Genomic DNA, 23,443 nt, shown 5'->3' with positions numbered 1-23,443 from the left:
CATTTTTTTGTAACAATTTAGTGGAAAGGATTTTTTTTTTTTTTTGACACAGACTAGTTTTTTTGGCATGGCGATGTGTGAAGCATTACCTGGTGAAGCCAGTGAGATGCTATAGTGAGTTCTGAAACCTGCTGCAAAATGAGTTGTTGACGATTTTTTTATTTTCCCCTCTTTGTTCTGAGGACCCTCTTTGTATTCCCAGCTTTTATTTGCACACTTGTACAAGTAAACAAATTATATTTGTAAGCAGTGCTAAATGTGAGGCCAAAGGCCCTCTAGAACATCAGGAAGGCAAAGCCTGTGGATTTGGTATCAGCCAACTGGAGATAAAAGTATGAAATAAGTAATTTTTCATTTAGGGTGTTGTACCATTAAGTGCAATAACCAATTTAGATTCATTGTTTTTCTTCTTTCAGTTGTGGGGAAAGTTCTAGAAATTACTGAGCTGCCAGAAGGCATAACTCGTATGGAAGCAGAGAAACTCTTTGGAGAACTGTTGAAAGTGGGTGCCAAGATCCGGTGGCTGCGGGATTCCCAGTGCCTGCAGACACAGCAGCAGCGGCGGTTCTGCGGGGACGGCGGCACGGAGCCCTCCCGCGCCGGGGACCTGGCGTCCACCTACACGGTTCTGGCCACCTTCCCCAGCATGGCGGCCGCGCAGAGCGCACTCAAGAGACAGAGCAGTACCTCAGTGAGCAAGTTCCGCCTGAGAACCAGCAAGAAGCACTACGACTTCCACGTCCTGGAGAGGGCCAGCTCGCAGTAGCAGTTACACCGCTGGACACTCGGCCTTTGCTACTTCCATGTCCTCCCTCCTCGATTGGTTTGATGTCATGGGGTTTCTGTTCTCTTCATAGAGACTCCTGGGATGTTTTGTCACATGACATTTGCCATTGAAGAATAAATAACCCAGTGAATCCAGCAAGATGAAAAAAATTTACAGAGTTAATCCCAGACAATAGCAAGGAATCATCTTTGCGACAGGCAGCTTTCTGTAAGGAATGCTGCTGAAATGCCCCCTACTTTTATAGTAGTTTTGTTTTATATTTTTGAAATCTTGTATCAGATCCAAAGTTCTATTGTACAGCAGATGTTCATAAAAATCCATATGCAGATTTGTATTTTATAATCCCTTTTCACAGCCAGCACACAGCTATCCATTCCAAGGCAGGAACCTGAGGATTGGTGGTGGGGAAAAGAGAACCATTCTTAAGGAATTATATTAATTTTCTAGCAAACTACCCAAGATCTTCAAGTTAACCTGTTCTTTGTCCCTTGTGTGGGGTTTTTTTTTGTTGTTGTTGTTTTTTCTTTTTCTTCTTTTTCTCTTGTTTTTTCTTTTTTTAAAGAAAAAGAGATTATCATTTTAGTAACTGACTCCTTAGGTGGTCCTTGTGTTTTGCAATACATTCAAACAATGTCAAAAGAGATTACAAGTTTCTACCCTTGAAGAATTTGCTTCAGATCCAGCAAGCTTAATAACTACTAGAAGGGGATTATGAATAGGTTACAAAAAATGTTCACTGTATCACATTTTAATATTTCTTTTTAACAAAAGTGTGAAGAAGCTTTATGTATCTTCATACAAGTGACAAAATGTTTGCACTTTAATTGTGTTCCCACCAGTATGGGTCTCTTTCTCTTCCTTTTCACGCTAAGATAATTGTGTTTGATAAGTGCTGGAAACCTTTTTAATGGTTTAAGTTTTCATCATTTGCAGATGCTCACTGGACATTAAAGATTCATTGCACATAAATGAAACAAAACTTTTTTCAACTTGTGTAATTTGCAAGTCTGTACAATGTGTGCTGATGCAAGCCTTTTTCAGTTCAAAAGAATAAATGTTTACAAACACAAACTTTTTCAGTGCACTTGTTTAAGCTTCTAGGAGTTTTCTGAAACCTGGATGAACTCATATTAATGACTGGGATTGTTTCAAATGTGAGAAAAGAACTTAAACCCACAAATATTAGAACCTCCTAAAAAACCACCTGCTGTTCCTCCTATGGCATTTATGTTATCCAGCCCTTCATAATATTTAAATGTTTCTCTATAAAAGTTGTTTCAGATGTTGTAAGGGACTGTTTCTGATTTTTTATTTTTAGCTCAGGAACTGATTTGCTATGTAGACAAGCAACTACTTGGTCACTTCATAAGGCTATCATTTTGTGCATTTGTGACTGAGGAAACTCAAAGTAAACTGTGTTTAAACAACATTTTTCAGGGGATAAAGGTGAAGAATTAAGGTGCCTAAACCAGCATTAATTCTCATTGTTTATACAAATTTTTCTATCCATGAACACCCAAACAGTCCTGAAGTACTTGGAGGAAAACTTAGAAAACTGACCTGTCTGGGAATAATGTAGCCTAATAAATTAGTTTTATGGGACTTGATCCTGTGAAATGCTGCAGCAACACATATTTACTAAAGGTAAACTTAGATGCTTCCCTAAAACAAACGGGAGGATGTTCAGCTTCAAGTCCCCAGATAAAAGACAAATGTACTCATTCGAGTCTGCTTTTCTAAAAGGATGGTACTTGGCATTCAAGTTGTGCTTGACTGAGGATGCATTTCTTGCTGCTCCTTGGGCTGGACTGCTGCAGTTTACTGCACCCAAACCCAAAGTTGGTAAAAGCCCAGTTTATCAGTTACTCCCTCCTCTGAACAGCACAGACACCATGACTACTGCCTGCATTCTGTGACTGGCTCCTGCTGATTCCCATGCTAGTTTAGGATTGTGGTTTAAATCCTGTAAAAGCAGCTAAGAGATTAAAGAGATGTAAGGACAGGGGTTTCAGCCCAGTAAGGCAGCTGCCTCCTGTCATTAACTCATTCCACAAGATTCTTCTCAGATGTAGAAGGGTAGGCAGTAGCTGAGAGATTCCATCTATTCTGAATGAGCCCAGCACTAAATTTTGCATCAAATCAAACCCTTTCCAAAGGATGTTGCATAGCTTGCTGCATTTCATAAACTGTCCTCACAATAAACAGAAAAGGTAATGGGAGGTAAGCGTGGAGAATGCAGCCCTTTGGGAAGGGAGGGATACACTGGTTACGAACGAGGCACAGAAAATATTTAATTTTTACCAAGGAAGTTGTAAACATGAATACAAGTTACCCTAGAAGAAAAAATTAAAACATAAAAGAAGCCAGTTGTGTTCTAATCCAGAAACCAATCCTTCCCAGTTACTACAGGTATGCCATCCTTTCTGAGGATGTTTTATTCTGTGTTAAACAGGGACAGGTGAAGTTTTTAATCGATGTGCTGATATGAGCCACACAGGTACAATTCACAGGACTTTGACACTGTCAGAGGCTTCTGATGTCTACAGTGGGCAAAGTATTAAAATATTTCCACTTCACAGTTGTGTTTATTCCTGTCTTTATGCTATTTTATACTTCCTCTAGTAAGCAAACAGGATGCAAATGCATGTAGCCAAGAGAGCTTATACCTTCCTGGCCTTTATACTCTCCTGCCCCTTTCGGTTCCTTAAACCACATAAGCCCCAGGTACTGTGTGCAAAAGCCCTGGAACTGCATTTGTTCCACAGATTTGGATCACGGTCCAGGAAGCAAATAAAAGCACTTATGCATTAAATAGAAGCACGTAAAATGCATTCTCATGTTCTCAACAAATCTTTTAGTATCCCAGTGTATTTGCGCTTCCTCTCATTTACGATTAAAGCTATTTTTAAAGCAAATAGAGGCAAAAGAAATTAAGTGAGGACTTCCATTGCAGCAATATAGTATGTTTTGTTTTACTGAGACCATGTCTTAACTTTTACAACTAAGGAAAAGCACTGGAAGAATAAGCAGAAAAACTGAACAAATGTGGCCATTATCTACACCACAAGCTACTATTTCTTGATTTTCATTTTTAATTAACACACATTGTAAAATCCCTCCTGAACTGTGAACACTTCATATAATTTCAGATATTACAGTCAAAAAGATAATAAAAACTTAATAAATTTAAGCCCCATACTTTGAGGACTCCCCAGACCCCATGGGCCTGGATGCTGGAATTGGTTGGATCATTCCAGCACACCCTACAATATCCTCACAGCTTGCATGTGCCTGCCAGGCTGTGGCTGGTGCGTTTTGGTAAGGCACGGTTGGTTGGGAACAAGCATCTTGCATCTTCCCTTACATTCCTCCCTGAGCAAATGTGACCTGTTCTAATATGAAATATTTTGTTTTCACTCACATACACTTAGAAAAATGACATGAAAAGGAGCAGAGTGTCTGTGAAGAAAGAAACCCTGCACTGTGGTGCACACAGACTGTAGTGCTTGGGTGTCTCCACCTGCAACCAGCCCTTTTGTAGGACACATGATTTTCTTTCAAGATCCGGGTGTAGAGGGCAGCTCTTTGCAGATGGGGTTTTATCAAAGCACCACAAGAACTGTGTAGCTCAGTGAATCCAATATGGTACTCAGGTACACAACACACCTTTCACAGGAGATCTTCTTGCCTATTTCCTATCTCTGCAGGCCAGTTCCCTCTCAAGGTGGAATGAATGGTTATATTCTCATCCTATGACACTCATTTGTGCCTTAAAACTTCACACTTGACTTATCTGTTGTTTTGAGTTAACCTTGTACTAGCTTGGATGCCTGAAAGGGAGTCACAATTACAACTTTCTATAAATACTACTTAGCTCCATGATATTTTTTTTTCAACATAAAATTGATGCAGGCTTTAAGTTCCTGTATTTAGCCCTGAAGCGAAGAATGTTTAGATTAAGCTTTGGAGAAAACTGACCAAAACACTTCTAAGTTACAGGTCATGAAAAATTATTGTAGCTGGAATTTTAATACATTTCTAACAATGAAAGGAATTATTTCAATCCCTTCAATGTTCCTACATCTTGATTTTCATGAAGGTTGATGCACTGCTTCTCCTCAGTGTCCTACTCCTATTAAAATTTAAAATGTTTTGGGTATTTTGGCTACTGATGTCAGTAAGTATAAAATTAAAGTGCACAATGTTTGTGTGGCTTCCTTTTGGAAGCTTTATTTCTTGGATGTAGACCAGAACCCTTAAAAGGGCCTGATTTCCAAAACATTCTGAAAATTAAGCCCCTGTAAGTTATCTTATTCTGGAACCTAAGACTAAAGTCACCATTCACATCCAAAACCTTCAGTGTAAATTAAGTTGTCTCTTGGATTACTTGAAAATGCGTGCAATTATGTTCTTACCACGACGTGTATGAGCCTCGTCTCACTCCAGTGTCTGCCTTGTGTCCTCAGACTCGCAGGGCTGGAGTTTGGCCCCGACTCAGTTCAGCAGCCCTCACTGTAAGGTTTATTTTTTATCCTGCTTGCAACTGCTTGATGCTTTGCGATGTTTGTCAAAATTTGTTGGGTTGAAAGTGGATCTTGCTGAAGACATGATTAAGCATTAAAATTTGGTCCAGGACACAAACACTTCAGTGGTTTTTTCAGTCTCACTGGTAAAGCTCATGCACTGAGTCATTATACGGGATGCATGCAGCTGTAATGGACTGTGCCTGCACTTGGGAAGAGAAACGGAATATCAGATGAGCCCGGTGCTGTAAACCAAAGAGCTGCAGAGGACAACTTGTGTGTCACTGACAGTTGTATGCTTTTAAAACTGGAATAAGTTATAAAAATAAACTGTGTTGCTGTGGCTAATGCTTAACAATGAAGTTTATTTCTTAATTCAGCTCCTGTGTCCCAGTTAACTGGGAATCTGAATTAGCTGGGGATTGATGATGATCCATGGTGCTGACAGCAGTGGAATGTTTCAGACACAGGCAAGCAGAGGTGGAAGGCACGCTCGATGCTGGCTGGGGTAGGGACTGACTTCAACACCAAGGGATCTGTTACACTTGATCTCCCAAAATTACTTGACAGTTTAAAAAGAATATTTACAAGCAATATTGCACATCATACTTGAATTACAGTGGCCTCAGTTTGAACTTGACAGGGAGACACTGGCATTCTGCTTTTTTCTAATATCCTAACTTTTGCCCTAGCTGTGGGGTTAATTAGCTTTGCCCTTCTTTGGTTTTCCAATGTAGTTATTAAGAAACATCATTATTAAGTGTGCTCTGATAGTCTACCACACTGATTTATAGTCTGTGAAATACACCAGACCTTGACTCCACAGTTGCTCAAATTTGTTGACTTTTTACTGGCTTAAACTGATAACTGATTTGTTAATTAACTGTTGATTTAGGGTGAAGCAACAATGCAATTTAAAATAGGAATTCCCTAATAAAGATAATTTCCATTTTAATCCAGATGGATGTGTCCTCGTTTTGGGGAGAAAAAATTAGTCTCTTAGAATGTGAATTACTACCTTGTATTGTTTCCCATGCCAATAACTGAAAACACAGAAGACATCCCCCTTCAAAGAACTGAATCCCAGGTATGTTCCAGCTGTCAAACTATTTTTTCTTATTTCTCAATAAAATGTTCTACTTACTAGTTATCCTTTGCTCTTCTAGAAGAAGACCTCTGTTGTTTCCAGACACTTGTGCTAAAGGCTGTCAGATGAGCAGCAAAGGCACATCCAACAGCAGCAAGTCAGTGACCCTACAGTTGGAGAATTCCACTCCTAAAATTGTAATTCTTTGAGAATGTAATAATGTAATAATAATAGTTCCTGAGCATGTAAGAGACTGTACACTTTCACAAAAATTACATGTCCAGTCAATAGTAAGCCCTTCTTTTTCTTCCTTGTTTAAAGTAGTATCGAAGAGTTTGAAAATCATACTTGCAAAATAATTTTCAAAACATACAGTGCTCAACATTTCACTCACCCTTCTCGTGAAACTTGGCTTCTAACTTAGGGTTCCAAATCAGATGCAGTAAATGCAAACTACAGTTGCTGGAAATGTCAAGAGAATTAGTGCAACACATCCAAATTTATTAAAGAATTTAAGATACTCCTCAGAATCTACATGCACTTATAACAGAGATGTCTCTTTGTTTATCTCCAAAAACAAATTTATAGTTTGATACTATCCAACCTTTGGCATTGTCCTTAAATCTGTTCTGTATAATGAAGAAAGAAAATACAAAAATATTCAAAATTTTTACAAATTCATCTCAGAACCATGTTCTGATGGTATTTCTTTACGAAACGTTCAGAGGCACAACACACATGCAAAGCTCATCCAGTGAGCAGAATTACTGTGACACGACTTCCATATGCTGCATCTTGGGAGAGTAAAACAGATTTTGTACACTGTTGACAGCACTGATTTGCTTCCTTTTCACTGTAAGTTTGTAGGATTTTTTAGTTGTTATTATCCAGTTACAGAAGGTGCAACAGTAAAAGCTTTCCAGACTGAAAGACTGTGTGCTTTTTGGCCTTTCAACGTTTGAGTGTCTGCCTCTGCAAGTTACCCAGTACAGACAGTCACAGTCCTAGTGGTGTTTTAGAAAAGCTCAAGTGCAGTGTTCTGTCCAAAATGTTATCATTAGAGCACTTGACATCAACTGCCCTGTCCCCATTGCTGTGAAATGTTGACCAAGGAGTCCTTCTGCCGTGCTGGCTGTGCTGTGCCAGTCCCTCACAAGGCCTGGGAGCAGGGAGGATGGCCTGGCTTCACCCCCTGCCTCGTGGAGGATCACTGCACACCACATTCAATTTTTGTTCAATTTAACATAAATTTCTGTCATTTCTTCCATCACTTTCCCCCCCAGTCACGCCCTTGCCTCCCTCAGGGTGAGCACTGGGGCAGGGATGGCTGTGGCCATCCTCACGGCCCCAAGTGCAGGAGGTGCCCCTTTCTCTGGCAGCTGCCACACAGATGGACATCAACCTGTCCAAGACAGGGTCACCTGGAGCAGGTGGCACAGGAACCTGGCCAGGTGGGTTTGGGATGTCTTCAGAGAGGGTGACTCTACACCCTCCCTGAGCAGCTATTCCAGTGCTCTGCTACCCTCAATGTAAAGAAGTTCTTCCTCATATTGAGGTGAAATTTCTTGTACTGCCATTGCTGCTCTTCCTGTCACTGGGCACCCACCACTGAAAGGAGTCTGGCACTATCCTCTTGGTACCTGCCTTTGAGATATTTATATTCTATTTATTGAGCATTACAGAATCAGAGTCAACTGGTTTAGAAAAGACCTCTGAGATCGAGTTCAAACTGACCAAACACCACGTCAACCAGAACATGGCACGGAGTGCCATATACAGGTTTTCTTTAAAGAGCAGAGGAACGGTGACCCCACCACCTCCCAGGGCATCATGTTCCAATGTCTAGCTATCCCTTCTGTGAAGATTTTTCCTGATGTCCAAACTAACGCCACCCTGGCGGAGATTAAGACTATGTCCTATCATTCTGTCGCTGGCTCCGTGGGAGAAAAGCTCGACTCACACCTGGCTCCACCCTCCTGCCAGGGACTTACACAGAGCGCTAAGGTCCCCCTGAGCCTCCTTTTCGCCAGGCTGAGACACCCCCTCAGCCGCTCCTCACAAGACTTGTATAAACGAGATCCCCTCTCAGCCTTCTCTTCCCTAGGCTAAATCCGGGCAGCTCCCGTCGCTTGTCCTGACGCCCCCAGCCCGTTTCGCAGCGGGACAGCGCAGGGGGCGATGCACTGCTGCGGAAGCACTCCGGACTCTTGCTAAAACGCCAAGATGGCGCCGTGCTGAGGGGGGGCGGCATCCGCCACCGCCCCCCGCGCGCGATCGGGAGGGGACGGGCGGCGCGCGTGCCGCACGGGGCCGCCAATCAGGGGGCGGTGGCGCCGGGCCGAGCGCGCAGGCGCGCGGGGGGCGGTTGGCGCGGCGGCGGCGCAGGCGCGGTGCGGCTGTCGCTGAGGGCGGCGGGTGCCGGCGGTCCCACGATGTGGTTCGGCGGCTCCGTCCCCGCCGCCATCGCCGCCGCCAAGGAGCGCAGCTCCGTCTTCGTCGTGTTCGTGGCAGGTACGGTACGTCCCGGGGCCGCCCGCTGTCCCCCCGGCAGGGCCCAGCAGCGCCTTCCCAGCTGTGTCCCGCCCGCCGCCCCTCCCGCCGAGCGGGATTTGTGCTGTGTCAGCCTCAGCCCTCCGTGTCCGTGTCCGGCCCCCGCCCGCCCGCTTGTGAAGCGGAGTCGCCCATCCGATGTGTCGCCTTCCCCTCCGTTCTGCTCTTCTGCACTCGCCGGTGCAGCTCTCCGGGCTGTTTGTTGTGTTTTGTTTCCTTTCCTCGTACCGACGGTGCGTGTTTCATAACACTGTAATTAGAACCTGTAGGAATCATATCGTCTTGTGTACGCTGCCTTCCTCTGTGAAAAAAAGATGGGAAAGAGGAGGCGGTCTTGAGCTGTGCCAGGAGAGGTTTAGGTTGGACATTGGAAGGAATTTCTTCCCAGAACGAGTGATTAGACATTGGAACAGGCTGCCCAGGGAGGTGGTGAGGTCCCTGGGAGTGTTTAAGGGAAGCCTGGACGTGGCACTCAATGCCATGGTCTGGTTGACAAGGTGGTGTTTGGTCATAGGTTGGACTCGATGGTCTCAGAGGTCTTTTCCAACACGATTAAAACTGTGATATTCTGTGATTAGACCATGCTCTTTAACTTATTTTTGAGCTTTTGTGTATCTCTGTGTGTTGTGTCTTAAGATTTTACTGTTGCCTTAAGTGTTCCTAGCTTGAAGTTTTTCGGGTGCCTCGTGAAGCAACAACGATGTTAAAGGTGTGACTTGATGATGTCCCTTAAGAACTGTTGAACTGTAGGACTCACGTGGCTTCAAGAAGTTCACTCCCAAATGGGACATGAACAGAAAGGTGTAGTTAAATTCCTTTTGTTGACACAACTTTCCATGTGCTTGGAGAACAGCATTTTCTGCTGGATAGTAAACATACTGGTAGAAATCAAGGTCTTGTGAGACCACAGATTGGGCTGTGTTGGTGTTGGAGTAACGGATGGGATGGAGCAGCTCTTGAAGATCCACAGCCCTTGGGAAAGAGTCACATTGCAGAATTTGGGAGGGACCCCATGCTGGAAGAGTATGAGGAGTCCAACCCCTGAAGAGGAAGGAGCAGCAGAGACAGGGTGTGAGGATCTGACTGCAGGAAGGGTGGGGAGGAGATTTGTTTTTATTTCCCATGATCCTGCTCTGGTTTTTGATTAGTAATAAGTTAAATAAATTTTTCCCCAAGTCACATCTCTTTTGCCTGTGAAGATAACAGGCGAGTGATCTCCCCTTGCCCCTATCTCTTCCCATGAGCCTTCCTCATGAGCCATTCTCTCCCCTGCTTGGCTGAGGAGGGCAGTGACAGAGGGACTCTGGTGGGTCTCTGAGTAGTTTCAACCTGATATATGAGGGGCAGAGAAGTGCATGTTGTAACTTATGTTCAGTATTTTTTATTAAACAAAGGTTGTGCGCAAAGTGGGGCCTATTAGATGCTGATGTTGACTGGGTGGATGTAGGAGTATGTAGATGTACAGGGGAGAAATAAATTTCTGGTTGCAGGGCTGTAACCTAGTTTTGTCATTGTGTATGCTGTGAGGATTTGTTTTGTTTGTTCTTATGAGCCCTGGAAAAGGCAGAGCGTGACTTCAGCCAGGCACATCTCTGAAATGGAAGAGTTGGGAGAATTCTGCCTACACCCGGTCCACCCTGGGCCCCGTGGGATCAGGGCAGCTGACCCATGGCAGAGCTGATCATTAAACTGTTCTGATACATGTGCTGGGAAAGGGAGTTGGGAAGTCCAAGAACTTTCTCACACTGTGTGGAAGCAGCTGTGTTTGAAGGATGCGGAGTGCTGAAAGAATAGTCTGGTTTTGTGTTAGCAGAGATTGGGATTGTTGTTTGGGTAGAAACATGTTTCAAACTTCACAATCATGGTAACTTTGAGCCTTTACGCTTCCACGCTTCCCACTGGAGACAGGCATTTGAGAACACCTGGAGAATAGGCTTTCAGCAGTGTTTGATTCTGTACACTTCATCCAGTAATATCTATGGGAAAGAAATTAATAAAGGGAAAAAAAAATAATGAGAGAAATGGAAAATGTTAGTTAATCATTTTGGGGTGGCCATTGTGGTGGGATAGCTGTTCTGATATGTCCATCTGTGTTTGGTTTCTGCCACCATCTGCCTGTCCCTCTCTTCCTCTCCTCTGCACTTCACTTACATTTTCTCTAGAAAATGAAGAAGTGGATTATTCTTTCTGCTTCCAGAGTATTTTCTAGTCAAGCAAGGAATAATGTGTTTATTTATCTTAAAAATGAGGTGACATTTGTGATGGTAAGTGTACATTGTTCAAGTAAGTTTCTCCTAAAGTGTTTTTGCTTGCAGCCATAATCCCAACATTCTTGAGCTCAGTGTTTAAAACCTTCATGGCACATTCTGGTGACAGGATGGTGTAAGGGTATTAAAGATCCCATTGAACTCATGGGAAGTTGCAATAAAAGGGATTTCTCTGTTCTCCCAAGAGAGCATGAGGTGAAGCAGGTCTGCCTTAGGAAACTGGTTTGAAATACTAAAGTGAGATGTTAGAGGCCTCTGGACACACCAGGTAAGGGGCTTGTGTTGGGGGATTGATGAGTTACTTTTGGCATCAAGTAATTGCCAGCAGCAGTTTCTCTCTGTTGTTGCACAGTGAGCCTGTTCCTGACGCTGAGACAGGTCTGGCAATGCAGGTGCCCCAGGGGATGGTGTGAAGTTGGGTCCAGGGAGGTGTAGGCTGGATATCAGGAAAAGGTTCTGTCCCCAGAGGGTGTTGGGCAATGGAACAGTCCCTCAGGGAAGAGTTCAGGATGAATTTGGAAAATGGTTTCAGATACATGGTAGGATTTTTGAGGTGTCCTGTGCAGGGCCAGGAGTTGTACTCAATGATCCTTGTGGGTCCCTTCCAACCCAGGATATATTATGATTCTATCAACATCCCTGGTATTTTGTTGGTAGCTGTTCTGTAGATGATTTTATAGCCTACAGGGGTAGAAAAGCCTTTGATTCTTTGAGTCTAAAGTTAGTAGTTCATTTGATACAAAACCTCATCTGTTCTGACTGAGGTGTTTAAAATTATTCTTTCCAAAGGTTAGACATGTTCTGATCATGAAAATACCAGGCCACTCATAAAAAGTGCTTTTCAGAGTGAAAAAATGAAGGGGTATGAGTGTGACAATAAAAAGCTTTCAATTAAAATGTTTGTTTCTTTTTAAGAATGTTTGTAGAAACCCTCCTCCCTTTGTTCATAACTGTATTATTTTAATATTTTTTTTTACAAAATGGTAATTTGTACACATAAGCTGTTTGTTAGTTATTTGCAGCCAAGATGTATCAAGTCACTTTCCAAGTTAAATAAGTGAAATGATGTGGAGGAGGAGGAGGAGGTGAATGGTTTAATGTCCTGGCTTCCTGGCATTTCCAGAATGGCAATCCTCTCTTACTGAGTAGTTATGAAATGTTGGATATGGGAAAGTCAGGCTTATCTCCCTCCTGAAAGGAAAACACTTCCCTGATGACTGTGTGCTGAGGGGAATTAAAGTCTTCTGACAACATGTAATGGTTTTGAGTAAGTTCCTCATACAGGAAGTAAATTATTGCACAAAAAGAGTCTTGTCCAGTATGTGAATCACGTGAGAAATGATCTGTTTTCCCTATGTAGATTTACCTGATCAGATTTAAGAGATGAGGAAGTGTGACTGTGAATTGTTTACAGATCATTCCACTAAGTGAAATAAAGTGATGTTTGTTTGAGAAACAAGAAACATGAGAGTTTTGGGATCTAGAATTTTGAGGCTGTTGTTCTGGCTCAGTGTTAAGCAGAATTATGAATTATGTCAAGTTCTGTTGCGCTTGACCTCTTGACTTTTCTGATGTGTTTCCTGTGATCTGGCAGTTTTGATTTTAGGATACAATTGCTACTACAAAACTGTAATAAATGAACCCTAACCCCTAAATGAGAAAGGGTTATCAAACAAAAAGATGTATGAGAACAAGCAGCTGTTCAGTGGGCAGTTACAATATTAATCAGTGCATCATGGCACAGAGCTTTATAAAACGTGAGCTATCAGCATTTTCATTCAGTCATTCTCAGACTCTACTGTGAGCAGCCTCTGCCCTGTTCATGTCTTTCAGCATTCCTTTTTCTCCAGCAGTTGGTTGTGTGGAAAAGTCAGTGTTGGGCAAGTATTTAGATATTTTTAGTAGCCTAATCGGATGAGCACATGTCCTTTTGCAACAGTGTGTGGTGAAGCAGCTGCCTGCCTGTGAGCATTTGGAAACAGGAGAGGAGGCTGAGCCGCTCTGGGCACAACAGCTGCATTGGCCACACTTGGAAGCACTGCACTTAGAGCAAGAGGAAAGGTTCCCACGTAAAATAGCCTAAATATTTGCTTGCTTATGCAGAAGAATAATAATAGAGGTAGATACTTTCTATCTTGCTCCAGTAATGCCAGGGGAAATTGAGACACGTGGTTGAAAACCACTTTTCCAAAACTGTATTTTTGATACGTGCCCCTGTGAGAGGCCTTGTGACCAGATAGCAGCACTTCACTGGAAGATTCCAAATGTAGCTCCTGATCTTTAACAAGTCAAAAATATTGCATGGAATGGCAACTGGGACGAAACAAACAAGTGGTTTGTTGTTGTCACTGAATAATGGACTACTATACTTCCATACTTGTGACTCAGATTCTTCATCAAGACTGCAGTCCATTCCAAGCTGCTAGGAAGTAATACAGATGGAAGATAAAGAAATGGTTGCAGGCCAGTGTACTTGTTGAAAGATGGTTAATATTAATCAGAATCTATTAACCCACACCCTCACTAAAATGGTGTTTTGGGAGATAAATGTATGATGTAAGACTGATATGTTTCATCTGATCAAAATAACACCTCTGAATCTTTGGACCCTGAACAGCTTTTCAGTTTCTCTTATCCAAGTAGTTCCTCTGCATTTATTATTCTTGTTCTTCTCTGCTCCTCACTCCTTTTCCTCCCCTCCTACTGTTAATGTTCATGTCAGGAATACAAAACTAAGTTATAAATAATCTGCAAATAAATGTTTCTTGGTTTGGGGATTTTTTAACACTGTCAAACGGTGAAACCTTACCTGTTGAATTACGTATTTACATGGAGTGGAGAACACAGCTTTACCTACTAGCAGCTGATGTACTAATATGTCATTAAATTTATAATGAGGGGCAATCAGAACATAGTTTTGACATGTTACCAAAGTGAACCAGCTGGAGTGAATTGTCTCCAGATTATTAAAAAAATAATTATAAACTGACTTGAAAATAAGCCCCGAAGTGTTTTACAAAGGTGATTCCAAAGGATTGAAGCAAAGCTAAAATCAGGCAGAAACAGCAATCTGTGGTGGGCTTAACTCATGTGTGTGCTGTGTCTTGCAGGTGAAGATGAACAGTCTACTGAGATGGCTGCAAGGTGGGAAGACGAGAAGGTGACTGAAGCAGCATCAGATGGTTTTGTTGCTATTAAAATTGACACCAAAAGGTTTGAGCCTATTCTAATTCTGTCTCTTACACATTCTTTCATTGATGATGATGATGAGTGAGAGGCTTTTGAAGTCCTCACCCTGATTAGGAGATAGTGTAAATATTTGGTTCCAGAGCAGAAGTGAATTTAGTACTCCAGAAGTCCCTAGAGCCTGAGAAAATGTCAAATTTTATTGTTGTGTTCTGCACATACTCGTGTATTTCAGACTGTATTCCAGTACGAGTGATAGAAGGCTTGAAGTTGCCCTTTCTCAACTGGAAGAGACACAAAAATGCTATTAAAAATGCTGTAATAAAAATGCAAGTGCTAGAGGCAGTTCTTGGTTTGCCAAGTTACATAATGAATTAAAAACCTTTCATGAATTCAGAAAGATAAAAATCTGTAAAGCCCCAGAGAAAATGTGTTTGCCTCCATTGTAACACATAGAATGGAGACGCATTTATGTTCCTGGGTAAATTACTCAGCTATTTTTGTTATGTTTGTGTTCCAGTCCATGTGCACAAAGTGCACTGACATTTCCCCAAATTGTATTATTTTGAAATGCTCTATAGACATTTTATTAGATTTACTACATTATTTGTGCTCAATAGACTAGATTTCTTTTTCCTGAATTGCCTCTTAGCATTGCTTTCCTTTCCTAACTCTTATGTAGTCAACTGTGATAACCAAGGATTGTCACCATGTCAACACTTTTGCAGAATGTTAATGATAAGATGCAATGCAAATTTGCTTTTAGTGTTCTCTCAAGTATTTAAATAGTTTTGTAGGACAGTTATTTTTATGATGAAAGACTTAATCTGAAGTTGTTGCAAAATGATTGCTACTCCTAAATGAATATTTTCTTTTTAACAGTGAAGCATGCCTGCAGTTTTCTCAAATTTGTATCCTTTGAGATCTGTTTAGATGCTACATTATGATTACAGATAATTGCTCTATACAAGTTAATACCCTTCTTAAGACAAATACTTACAAGCAATGCTATTGAAAATACTTATTTTGGCATAAAACTATGCAATAAACTGTGTAGTTAATAGATACCATCTGTGTATTCAACTAGCTGTCAGTTATTAGAGAAAGTGAGCAAATTGGGTTTTTTTATGTTAATTCTATGTAATTCTCTAAATAGAAAATTATCTAAAGCTTTATGTAGTCTAAATAACCTGTTGGTCCTACTAATCAGCATTAGAAAACAAACAAGAAATGCTTTAAATTTTGATCTGGGGCTCAGAGGTGCAGAGGAGGAGGAACAAGCTTCCAACCCAAGGATCTGGGTTCTGTCACATACACAGGTGTGAAGTCAGGTAAACCCCTGCCTGCATTAAGGAGGTCACTGCTTATGGTTCATTAGTTCTTTGTGATGCTGGGAATTCTGTACCTTAACTTGGATTTCTTTCATGCTCTGGAGATTTCATTACTGTCTACTTAAAATGTTGTCTGACACTAAAACAAAATCATTCTCAAGTCAAAGCATAATTAGTTGCCTGGAAAGTCGGAGAAAAATACTTTGGCCTAAAGCAGTACAAAGAAAAGAAGAAATGCTTACCAGTTGCATGTAATGTTTGCCAGCATATTTTGTTTTGCTTCCTCTCTTGGCCCTGGCTACTGGTGACCAGTGGGAGATAAAAGCATTGGGCTAGAAGCTCCTGTAGGAAGGAGGTCTGCTTTGCCCTGTAAAGTTACTCTGTATCACCTTCTGTCATTCACCACCCTTAACTGTCACTGTGCAGATCCTGTAGTGTGCGTCCCATCCAGCTTTTTTATAGGAGACAATGGAATCCCTTTGGAAGTTATTGCTGGCAGCGTTTCTGTGGAAGAGCTTGTTACCAGAATCCATAAAGTCAAACAGGTAATGCTGACAGGCTGGATCTTCCAAATGGAGCTGGTAATGCTCTGGACAGTGATGGCCTGGCCCTCAGCTTGTGCCTTTGGGAAGTAACTGGTGAAACTAGAACCAGTGAGTTACTGGTTCTGTCCTTCCAACAGTAAAATCAGCAACCTTGAATTCAGTACACAGGTTGGAAACACTGTGCACAAGTGCTGCATTAATTGTTTTATTCAGATCACCTGTGTAAACCCATAGTACTGAAGAAATGTGTCAAGAACTCTAAACTGGAATGACAAAATGTGACAACTCACCTTTAAGGGGATTACTCTTCAGCTCATAACATGGTTTTGTAATATTGTTCTGTAATGTGGATTTATGAAGTTATAGACAAGTGTAGGTTGCTTTATCACTTTGATTTCAAATGCAAGACTAAAGTTAGAAAAAAATATGAAACGCATGATTGTACCATACTCAACAATATGTGGTAATTCTAGTTTTATATTTTCAATAGGACTGATTCTTCAATAATAATTCAGTCTTGACCTTTTAACCTGTGAAAAATATTTGAACTTTCATAGGCTCCATTCTCTCTTTTTCCAATTTCTTAGATGCACACAGGGAAAGGGCGGCCTTTGGAAAATGGCAGTCAGGCATCTGCTCCCTGTCCTTCCTCTCAGTCTGATGGTGCTCCAGAAAGTGCAGAACCCAGAGCAGGAGTTTGTGACTCTCCTAAGGCTGTTATGCCTGAGACAATAGCATCTTCTGCTGGTAATGGTTAGTGTTCTGACACAAATGCCACCTCATTTGCTTTGGAAATGGTTTTTCTTAAGTTGTTACATGATAGTACATAAAAGGCAATAGATTGAGCAGACTCACTGAGGAAAAGCTTGGGATATTCCAGAATGCTTTGCACAAGTCTGGAGGGAAGGATAACTTGTCATTCTGCATAGTTTTAATAAGTGAGGAATTTAGGGTTTATAACTCAATAAAATTGTGTATGCTCTCCTAAAAAATGATTAAATTAAAGAGTTTTTTGGCTTAGAAACCTGAAACCAAATTGTTGAGGGGGGGAGTCTTAAGTAGCAGAACCTCATATCTCCTTGAGATATCCCAGTTGCTGCAAATTGTGGCTAGCAATGAGCCTAATAATTTTTATAAGAAATACATCTTTCCTTCTTTCTTATGCATTATTTTCTTGTAAATCCCTTAAAGATGAAGCAAATTCACGTCAAGCAAGCCAGGAAGCAACTAATTCTACAGATGAGCAAGCAAATGATGCTCAGCCTGTGAATGATCTTACACGCAAAGTAGAAAGGCAAGTCTTCTTTTGCAGGCTTTTAATGAGTTGTATTTGCTTCTCAGGAGGCAGTTTTGTTGTGTTTTGGGTTGGTTTGGGCTTTTTTTAACTAATACATCTAATTACAGGATTTTGCTCCTTAATCTGTTGTCATCTGGCAAATACTTATGTAGTCTTATTTTGTATTACGTGTCTCTGACAATATTAGGGCTGATACCAAACCAGGTTTTTAATTAATATAATTTCTCATGTACTTTGGAAGAAAGAGGTAATCTGGAAAACTCTAAGTGTTCTTTGATATAACTTCAATAGAGATGATACGTTTGCTGCAAGTTCTTGAATGAATTGAAACATTGAACTCAAAGTACTGGAAACTGGTGTAATAAAATGCCAACCTAGGTTTTGTATAGAGATGTCATAATTTCTTGTTGATTCAATGACTTCTTGTAGTGTAGGGATATTGAAAAAGTCAGTGGAATCCTATTCTGAGACTCATGCTTTGATCAGTGAACAGTAATGAATTTAGTTTTTTCAAGTATGGTGATCAGAAACACGTGGCTCAAAATATGATTAATTCATTATTCATTGTTTTTAAATAAGGGATATTATTTCTAAACTTGTTTTTAATAAGATTGATCCTATTTGAAATATCCTCTCTAAAACCATAAAACAAATTTAGCAAATAGGAATATTTATAATGCTAAAATATATCTTAAATATTTTTATGCATATTTCAGTGCTCTTCCAAAGTTATTGGTGAAGAGGTATATTTTTTACTTACCACTGATCAGACAATGCAGTCAATATTTTAATACAATTATCAATGTTCCTTTTTAAAAAAATGCATTAATCTTACATACAAATCTAGCATAATTTATCTACAGCATTTTTTTTGCAAGGGGGAAGAAGAGGCCAAGCTCAGTGGTAATTATGCAAACAGCTACCATACAAACATTTTTCTGATTATATGACTTTTCACATTGGGTCACGCCTGCCCTTTCCCCAGACTTCAGATATGTTGGGATTTTATTGTCAATCTGTATTGAGAAATTTACTTTGTTCTTTTAAGTCAATCTTTATTCTGAAGCATTTTTCTGGATAGCTAACACAGATGCATGTGCATCTATGTCAGGGCTAAATATTACTTGTGTTCCCTTTTAGGAGGTAATGTGCAGAAGAAACCAGATGGCTTAAATATCTAAAACGAGATTGAGCTTTAGTGTTTCTGTTGCCACAGATCCTAAGTAGTATTTGCTTATTGTATGTCTTCATAAGTTGGTTTAACAGTAGGAATATGTAGGATTCTTCATTTAATGAGTGGAAAAAGGACAAAAGGAATATGTTAGAACAACTCTAAAAGTGCAAAAGGAGGTGGTGAAATCACCACCACCCTTTGCATGGATGGTGCACCCGCATGGGAATGAATCATTGCTGGTACACAAAGTATTAGCACTGTGCTACAGCTCATTTTCATGTGTTCTCCTGGGTTTGCAAATGCTTCATTAACATTTGAAAATACTGCAATGATAAGACTTTTCACTTTGTTCTTAAATTTAGGTTAACAAAAAGGCTTGAAGAAAGAAGAGAGGAGAAAAGGAAAGAAGAAGAACAGGTAACACAAAAGTGTAAAACCCCTTGCAGTTGTTTTTTTCATATACCCTTATTTGAAAAAAAAATGTTTAATTCCTTCTAAAACAAACATACTTCAGTCTTTTCTCTTGTCCAATTTTTATATCTCTCTATTCAGAAAGAAATTAAGAAAGAAATTGAAAGAAGGAAAACTGGTAAAGAAATGTTGGAGTACAAAAGACGACAGGAAGAAGAATTGACCAAACGTATGTTAGAAGAAAGGAACAGAGAAAAGGCAGAAGAGAAGGCTGCTAGAGAGCGCATAAGGCAACAGATTGCAATGGTAAATTTTGCATTTTGGAAGAAAGCTTGCTGCTTCTCTCTCTCTCAGTGTACTAAAATGATAAATTTTCTCATTTGATGAAGCTTTGAAAGATTGTTCATTTTTCCAGTGGGAATCCTGTGGCCTTGTACAGTAAAGATTTTTGTGTTTGGGGAGTATATAGCATTTCCTGTGTATAAAATGAAACTTCTGCTTTCATCTTTACAATTCTTCTCTATCTGAACAAATATTTCTGTCATAGTGCTTGAGCCTAGCGGAGAATTATCATATAAACATAAAAATAATTGCAGTTTAAGCATGGTACTAAAAGAGAAGCACAGTGAGTGTTTAATTGTAGAACATACACAAGAACACTGCTCTCAAAATGACGAGGATTATTTTCCAAGTTAGTATATATGTGTGTGCATATATGGATGTAAATAGGTGGTAACAACTGAACTTCTTCCTCGTTATTAGGTTTTGGTATAGAACACTTAGAATTGCAGTCCTGTAATTTGTCTTAAGTTTTTTGCCTTTATCTTCCCTGGAGTGTTGAGCTCACATGGGAGGATCATCTATTAACAACTGGTTGTGGGAAGTGACTCAGTGATCTTGGCTAATGACACAAGTTTGTGCAGTTTGGCAGCGATTAATTCTTCGCAGTTCCACTGTCTTTTCACCATATGGTCTGTTTGTATCTGTGCAGTTGGTTCATGAGTATAGATCATAGCTGTCTGTTTTGAGGAATGTTAGGTAACAAGTCCTGTTAAGAATTAAGGTTTCCCTTCGATCCTTCCACAGGATCGTGCTGAGAGGGCAGCTCGCTTTGCAAAATCGAAGGAAGAAGCAGAAGCTGCAAAAGCTGCAGCTCTTCAGGCTAAACAGGCTGAAATAGAGGCCAGAAAAGAGGCAGCTCAAAGGGAGCGAAGGTGAGTTGTAGTAGACACAAGTGTGTATCTTGGGGTGGAGAGGTAAAGAAATCTTTTTAAGAGAGTTAATGTATATCCCAATCTCTTAATCTCTTGGCAACATGTTGCTGTGTTGAGCTGTTTAAATAGTAACATTAAAGGTAGCTATTTACATGAACATTATGTTCTCTGATTGCTTTCATCCTTTTGGCATTTGTGATCATGAAACACTAACCACCTTTTCTCAAATGTTATTTTAGTTAGATAAGAGCTTTTAGTGTATGAGCTTTGATTTAAATACCAGTATAATGGAGCTTGGTGGAGTCCTAGGTAAGGTGAGACTGCAAAAGATATTCTGGACAGAATGACTGAATAATGTCAGCGTGCTGGGCAGCTCACTGCAGATCCAGGTGCTGTGGGTCCAGAGGCTGTGTGTGTGGATGGTTTGGATTCAGCAAGGCTGGGCTGGGGCCATCAGCTGCCCGTGTCAGGGCTGTCTCCTGCTTTGCACAGCACTGCTGGTTTAAGAATTATCTGAACCTATGGGGACCTTATATGGAGTTATGGAAGAGGTGCATTGTGACAGATCAGCAGGTGGTTTTCCACTGTGAATTCAATCTTACAACCCATCTGCACTGCCCTGGGCAGGATGACTGTCACTCTGTCCTACATTTCAGTACTACCAAGCCTAAGGCCCAGGAGCCTTTGTCTGTAAGTGTTCATGTCCTGACTGACCCCAATACATGTCCCACAGTGCAATAGCCAGGATTCAGTTCCGCCTCCCCGATGGATCTTCCTTCACTAACCAGTTCCCATCTGAAGCACGGCTAGAAGAAGCCAGGCAGTTTGCTGCACAGGTAAATGGGCATTTTGTTTCTCAGCTATGTGCTGATTATGATTTGGTGAGCATCAAGTAGTCGTTGATGGTGGTGGAGTTGTCATCAACTCCTTTCCTTGTTGGGTATTTGAAGAAAGTTTTGGTAGCAGCCTTCTCCAGTGCCACCAGCTGCCTTTGGATTGCTGCAGCTTATCATTAGTAAGAGATAGAGAAAAATGAAAGATATTTCATATCCTGCTCTGAGGATGAGTGATAGTTTGATACAGAACTCTTGTTAAGGTATACTCAGCTAGCAAACATGCAGTTGCTTGAAAATAAAGTTATAAATAAAATGTTTTCTTTATGTACTTCACAGACGGTTGGTAACACTTATGGCAATTTTTCACTGGCGACAATGTTTCCCAGGAGGGAGTTTACCAAAGAAGATTATGGAAAGAAGTTAGTAGAACTCGAGCTAGCACCCAGTGCTTCAGTAGTGTTGCTGCCGGTAGGTGTTGGGTTTTGGTGTGTTTGATTTTTCAAACAGCAATACAGTAGCTGGATATTTGCTGTTAGTCAGCCATGATAGTATTTGGCTTGAATTTGGAGATTTTCTTTGTCTAAACAGATTGCAAAATTATTCTAGTTTTTGTCAGAACTGATTTGGAGAAGTTTTTCTGAAGCAGATAAATGGTGGCATAGATACTAGTCTAATGTGTAACCAAAGTTGTTTCTTTGTGTCTACTGAGCTTCAAAATGTTGTGTGAAATACTCTGTCCGCAAGAGAAGGACTTTAACACCTGACAAGTTCGCTTGGTGTGTTCATGACAGGCGGGAAGACCTGCGACTTCTGTTGTTCAGGCTTCAGGCAGTGATCTGTGGAAGTTCTTGGGCACAATCCTTTATCCCCTTTTAGCGGTTTGGAGATTCATTAGCAACTTTCTGTTTACGAGCCCACCTCCCTCACAGCCCTCTGTGAGATCAGCCCATCAGCAAGACCACTCATCTCCCTCGGCGTCGGGCAGCATCGAGCAAAGCAGGTAAGGCAAAGCATTTAAGGCAGCTGTTTTCTCAAGCTTCTTGCTGCAGTTGTTTTAATCTTGTAGTGGGGAACTGAACTTCCCAATTACATAGTAGAAAAAGCATTGTCTTGCAGTCATTTATGAATAGGGAATTCAGCTGTAACTACAAAGGTGAGCTTCACTTCGGCTGATACTGTTCAGAAGATAAAAATGTTAAAAATGAGATATCAAACTGTTATGGGATGGTTGTTCAAGTAACAGAAGCAGATGGAGTCTGGTTTTGACAGGTTTTGTATTGCCTAGAGAATGAGATCTCCCATGTACCAGGAGAGCTGCTCATCTGTTTCTGGTGAAGAATCTACATCTTACTTCAATGACAGGGAAAATGAGAGTCTGCCACTCTTTCTGACTGCTAAGTGACAAATTTTCACCTGGGTATTGCTTCCCAAGGAAACAAAGGGATGAAGAAAACTATTATTGAGGATAAGAGAAGGATGGATGATTTGTGTTTATTGCATTTGCTGCTTCTCTTGTGTAATTATTACTGAGGAAACTGTCAAACCTCACTGTTTTTGCGCCCTAGGCAAGCAGTCAGGAAACGAGTAGTGGAAAAGCGGGGGGAAGACTTCAAAAAAGAAGGCAAAATATATAGACTGAGGACTCAAGATGATGGAGAAGATGAAAACAATACTTGGAATGGAAATTCTACACAACAAATGTAGTTTTGAGTAACTGCAGTTACTATCAGGCTGCTTTTCTTTTTTTTCTTTTTTTCTTTTTTTTCTTCTCTTATTTGATCTAAGTCAACTAAAGCTTCTGGACAAGTGGGGCTTATTTTACACTGACTGAATTACTTAATTCTTCTTCCTGTGGTGGATTATGGAATAAAGTCACCTATGTCAGAAAAATCAAGTGGGTGTAAGTGGAAACTAGTAAAAAGACTGAAAATCTCCATGAGCTTTCATAAATATTGCCCTATGCCATAGAAAGGCACTTTTTAATCTATAAATATTCTGCTACATAAATTTAAGGGCCAGCTATATTAATATAAAGGTCATGGTAGACAATGTCTGATTAAAATGAGGGTTTCAGAAGCACTATAAGTAGCAAATCAGGTAACTAATTTATGTTTAACTTTTTTCTTGCTTCTGCAACTGCAAGCAAAACCTTGTAGTTTTTAATTCCCTAAGCACTCAATAAACTATTTTCCAGAAAACATGACTGTCTTGTGAAGTTCCTCTGATGTTCTGGTA

The 23,443-nt window shown here is 40.7% G+C and overlaps 2 protein-coding genes across 14 annotated transcripts in view; both read left to right on the top strand.

Annotated features, from left to right (window-relative positions):
- R3HDM1 (R3H domain containing 1) overlaps positions 1–1,858 on the top strand; it is a 49,996-nt gene extending 48,138 nt beyond the window's left edge. For all 12 annotated transcript variants that reach the window (XM_088058595.1, XM_088058589.1, XM_088058594.1 and 9 more), the window contains one exon: positions 417–1,858. In XM_088058595.1, coding sequence (XP_087914721.1) covers positions 417–766 — 350 coding nt within the window. In that variant the 3' untranslated portion in view covers positions 767–1,858. The remainder of the gene's footprint in view (positions 1–416) is intronic.
- Positions 1,859–8,778: 6,920 nt separating this feature from the next.
- Positions 8,779–23,411, top strand: UBXN4 (UBX domain protein 4). 2 transcript variants are annotated; one of them, XM_014249640.2, is made up of 13 exons: positions 8,779–8,908; positions 14,325–14,427; positions 15,283–15,311; positions 16,158–16,276; positions 16,864–17,023; positions 17,468–17,570; positions 19,110–19,164; positions 19,300–19,464; positions 20,245–20,372; positions 21,106–21,208; positions 21,545–21,676; positions 22,000–22,208; positions 22,774–23,411. In XM_014249640.2, the coding sequence occupies exons 1-13, from the start codon at positions 8,830–8,832 to the stop codon at positions 22,910–22,912; spliced, it is 1,524 nt and encodes a 507-aa protein (XP_014105115.1). In that variant the 5' UTR covers positions 8,779–8,829; the 3' UTR covers positions 22,913–23,411. The 2 variants fall into 2 exon arrangements, with proteins under 2 accessions (XP_014105115.1, XP_005519664.1); XM_005519607.2 differs by having other exon boundaries at positions 16,864–17,029.
- The last annotated feature ends 32 nt before the right edge of the window (positions 23,412–23,443 follow it).

Source organism: Pseudopodoces humilis, chromosome 8 (assembly GCF_049639895.1).
Source record: "Pseudopodoces humilis isolate 2021_Gansu_Grassland_sample_001 chromosome 8, ASM4963989v1, whole genome shotgun sequence".
NCBI classification, from domain to species: Eukaryota; Metazoa; Chordata; class Aves; order Passeriformes; family Paridae; genus Pseudopodoces; species Pseudopodoces humilis.
Note: the sequence above shows the minus strand (reverse complement) of the source record. Positions and strands in the feature narration are given on the sequence as shown.

Bases quoted from the DNA above. Each gene is read 5' to 3' on its own strand.
- UBXN4 (XM_005519607.2), top strand. From the start codon at position 8,830: ATGTGGTTCGGCGGCTCCGTCCCCGCCGCCATCGCCGCCGCCAAGGAG. The intron at 20,373-21,105 runs GTGAGTTGTAGT...CATGTCCCACAG, and splicing joins GCAGCTCAAAGGGAGCGAAG to TGCAATAGCCAGGATTCAGT. The intron at 21,677-21,999 runs GTAGGTGTTGGG...TGTTCATGACAG, and splicing joins CTTCAGTAGTGTTGCTGCCG to GCGGGAAGACCTGCGACTTC.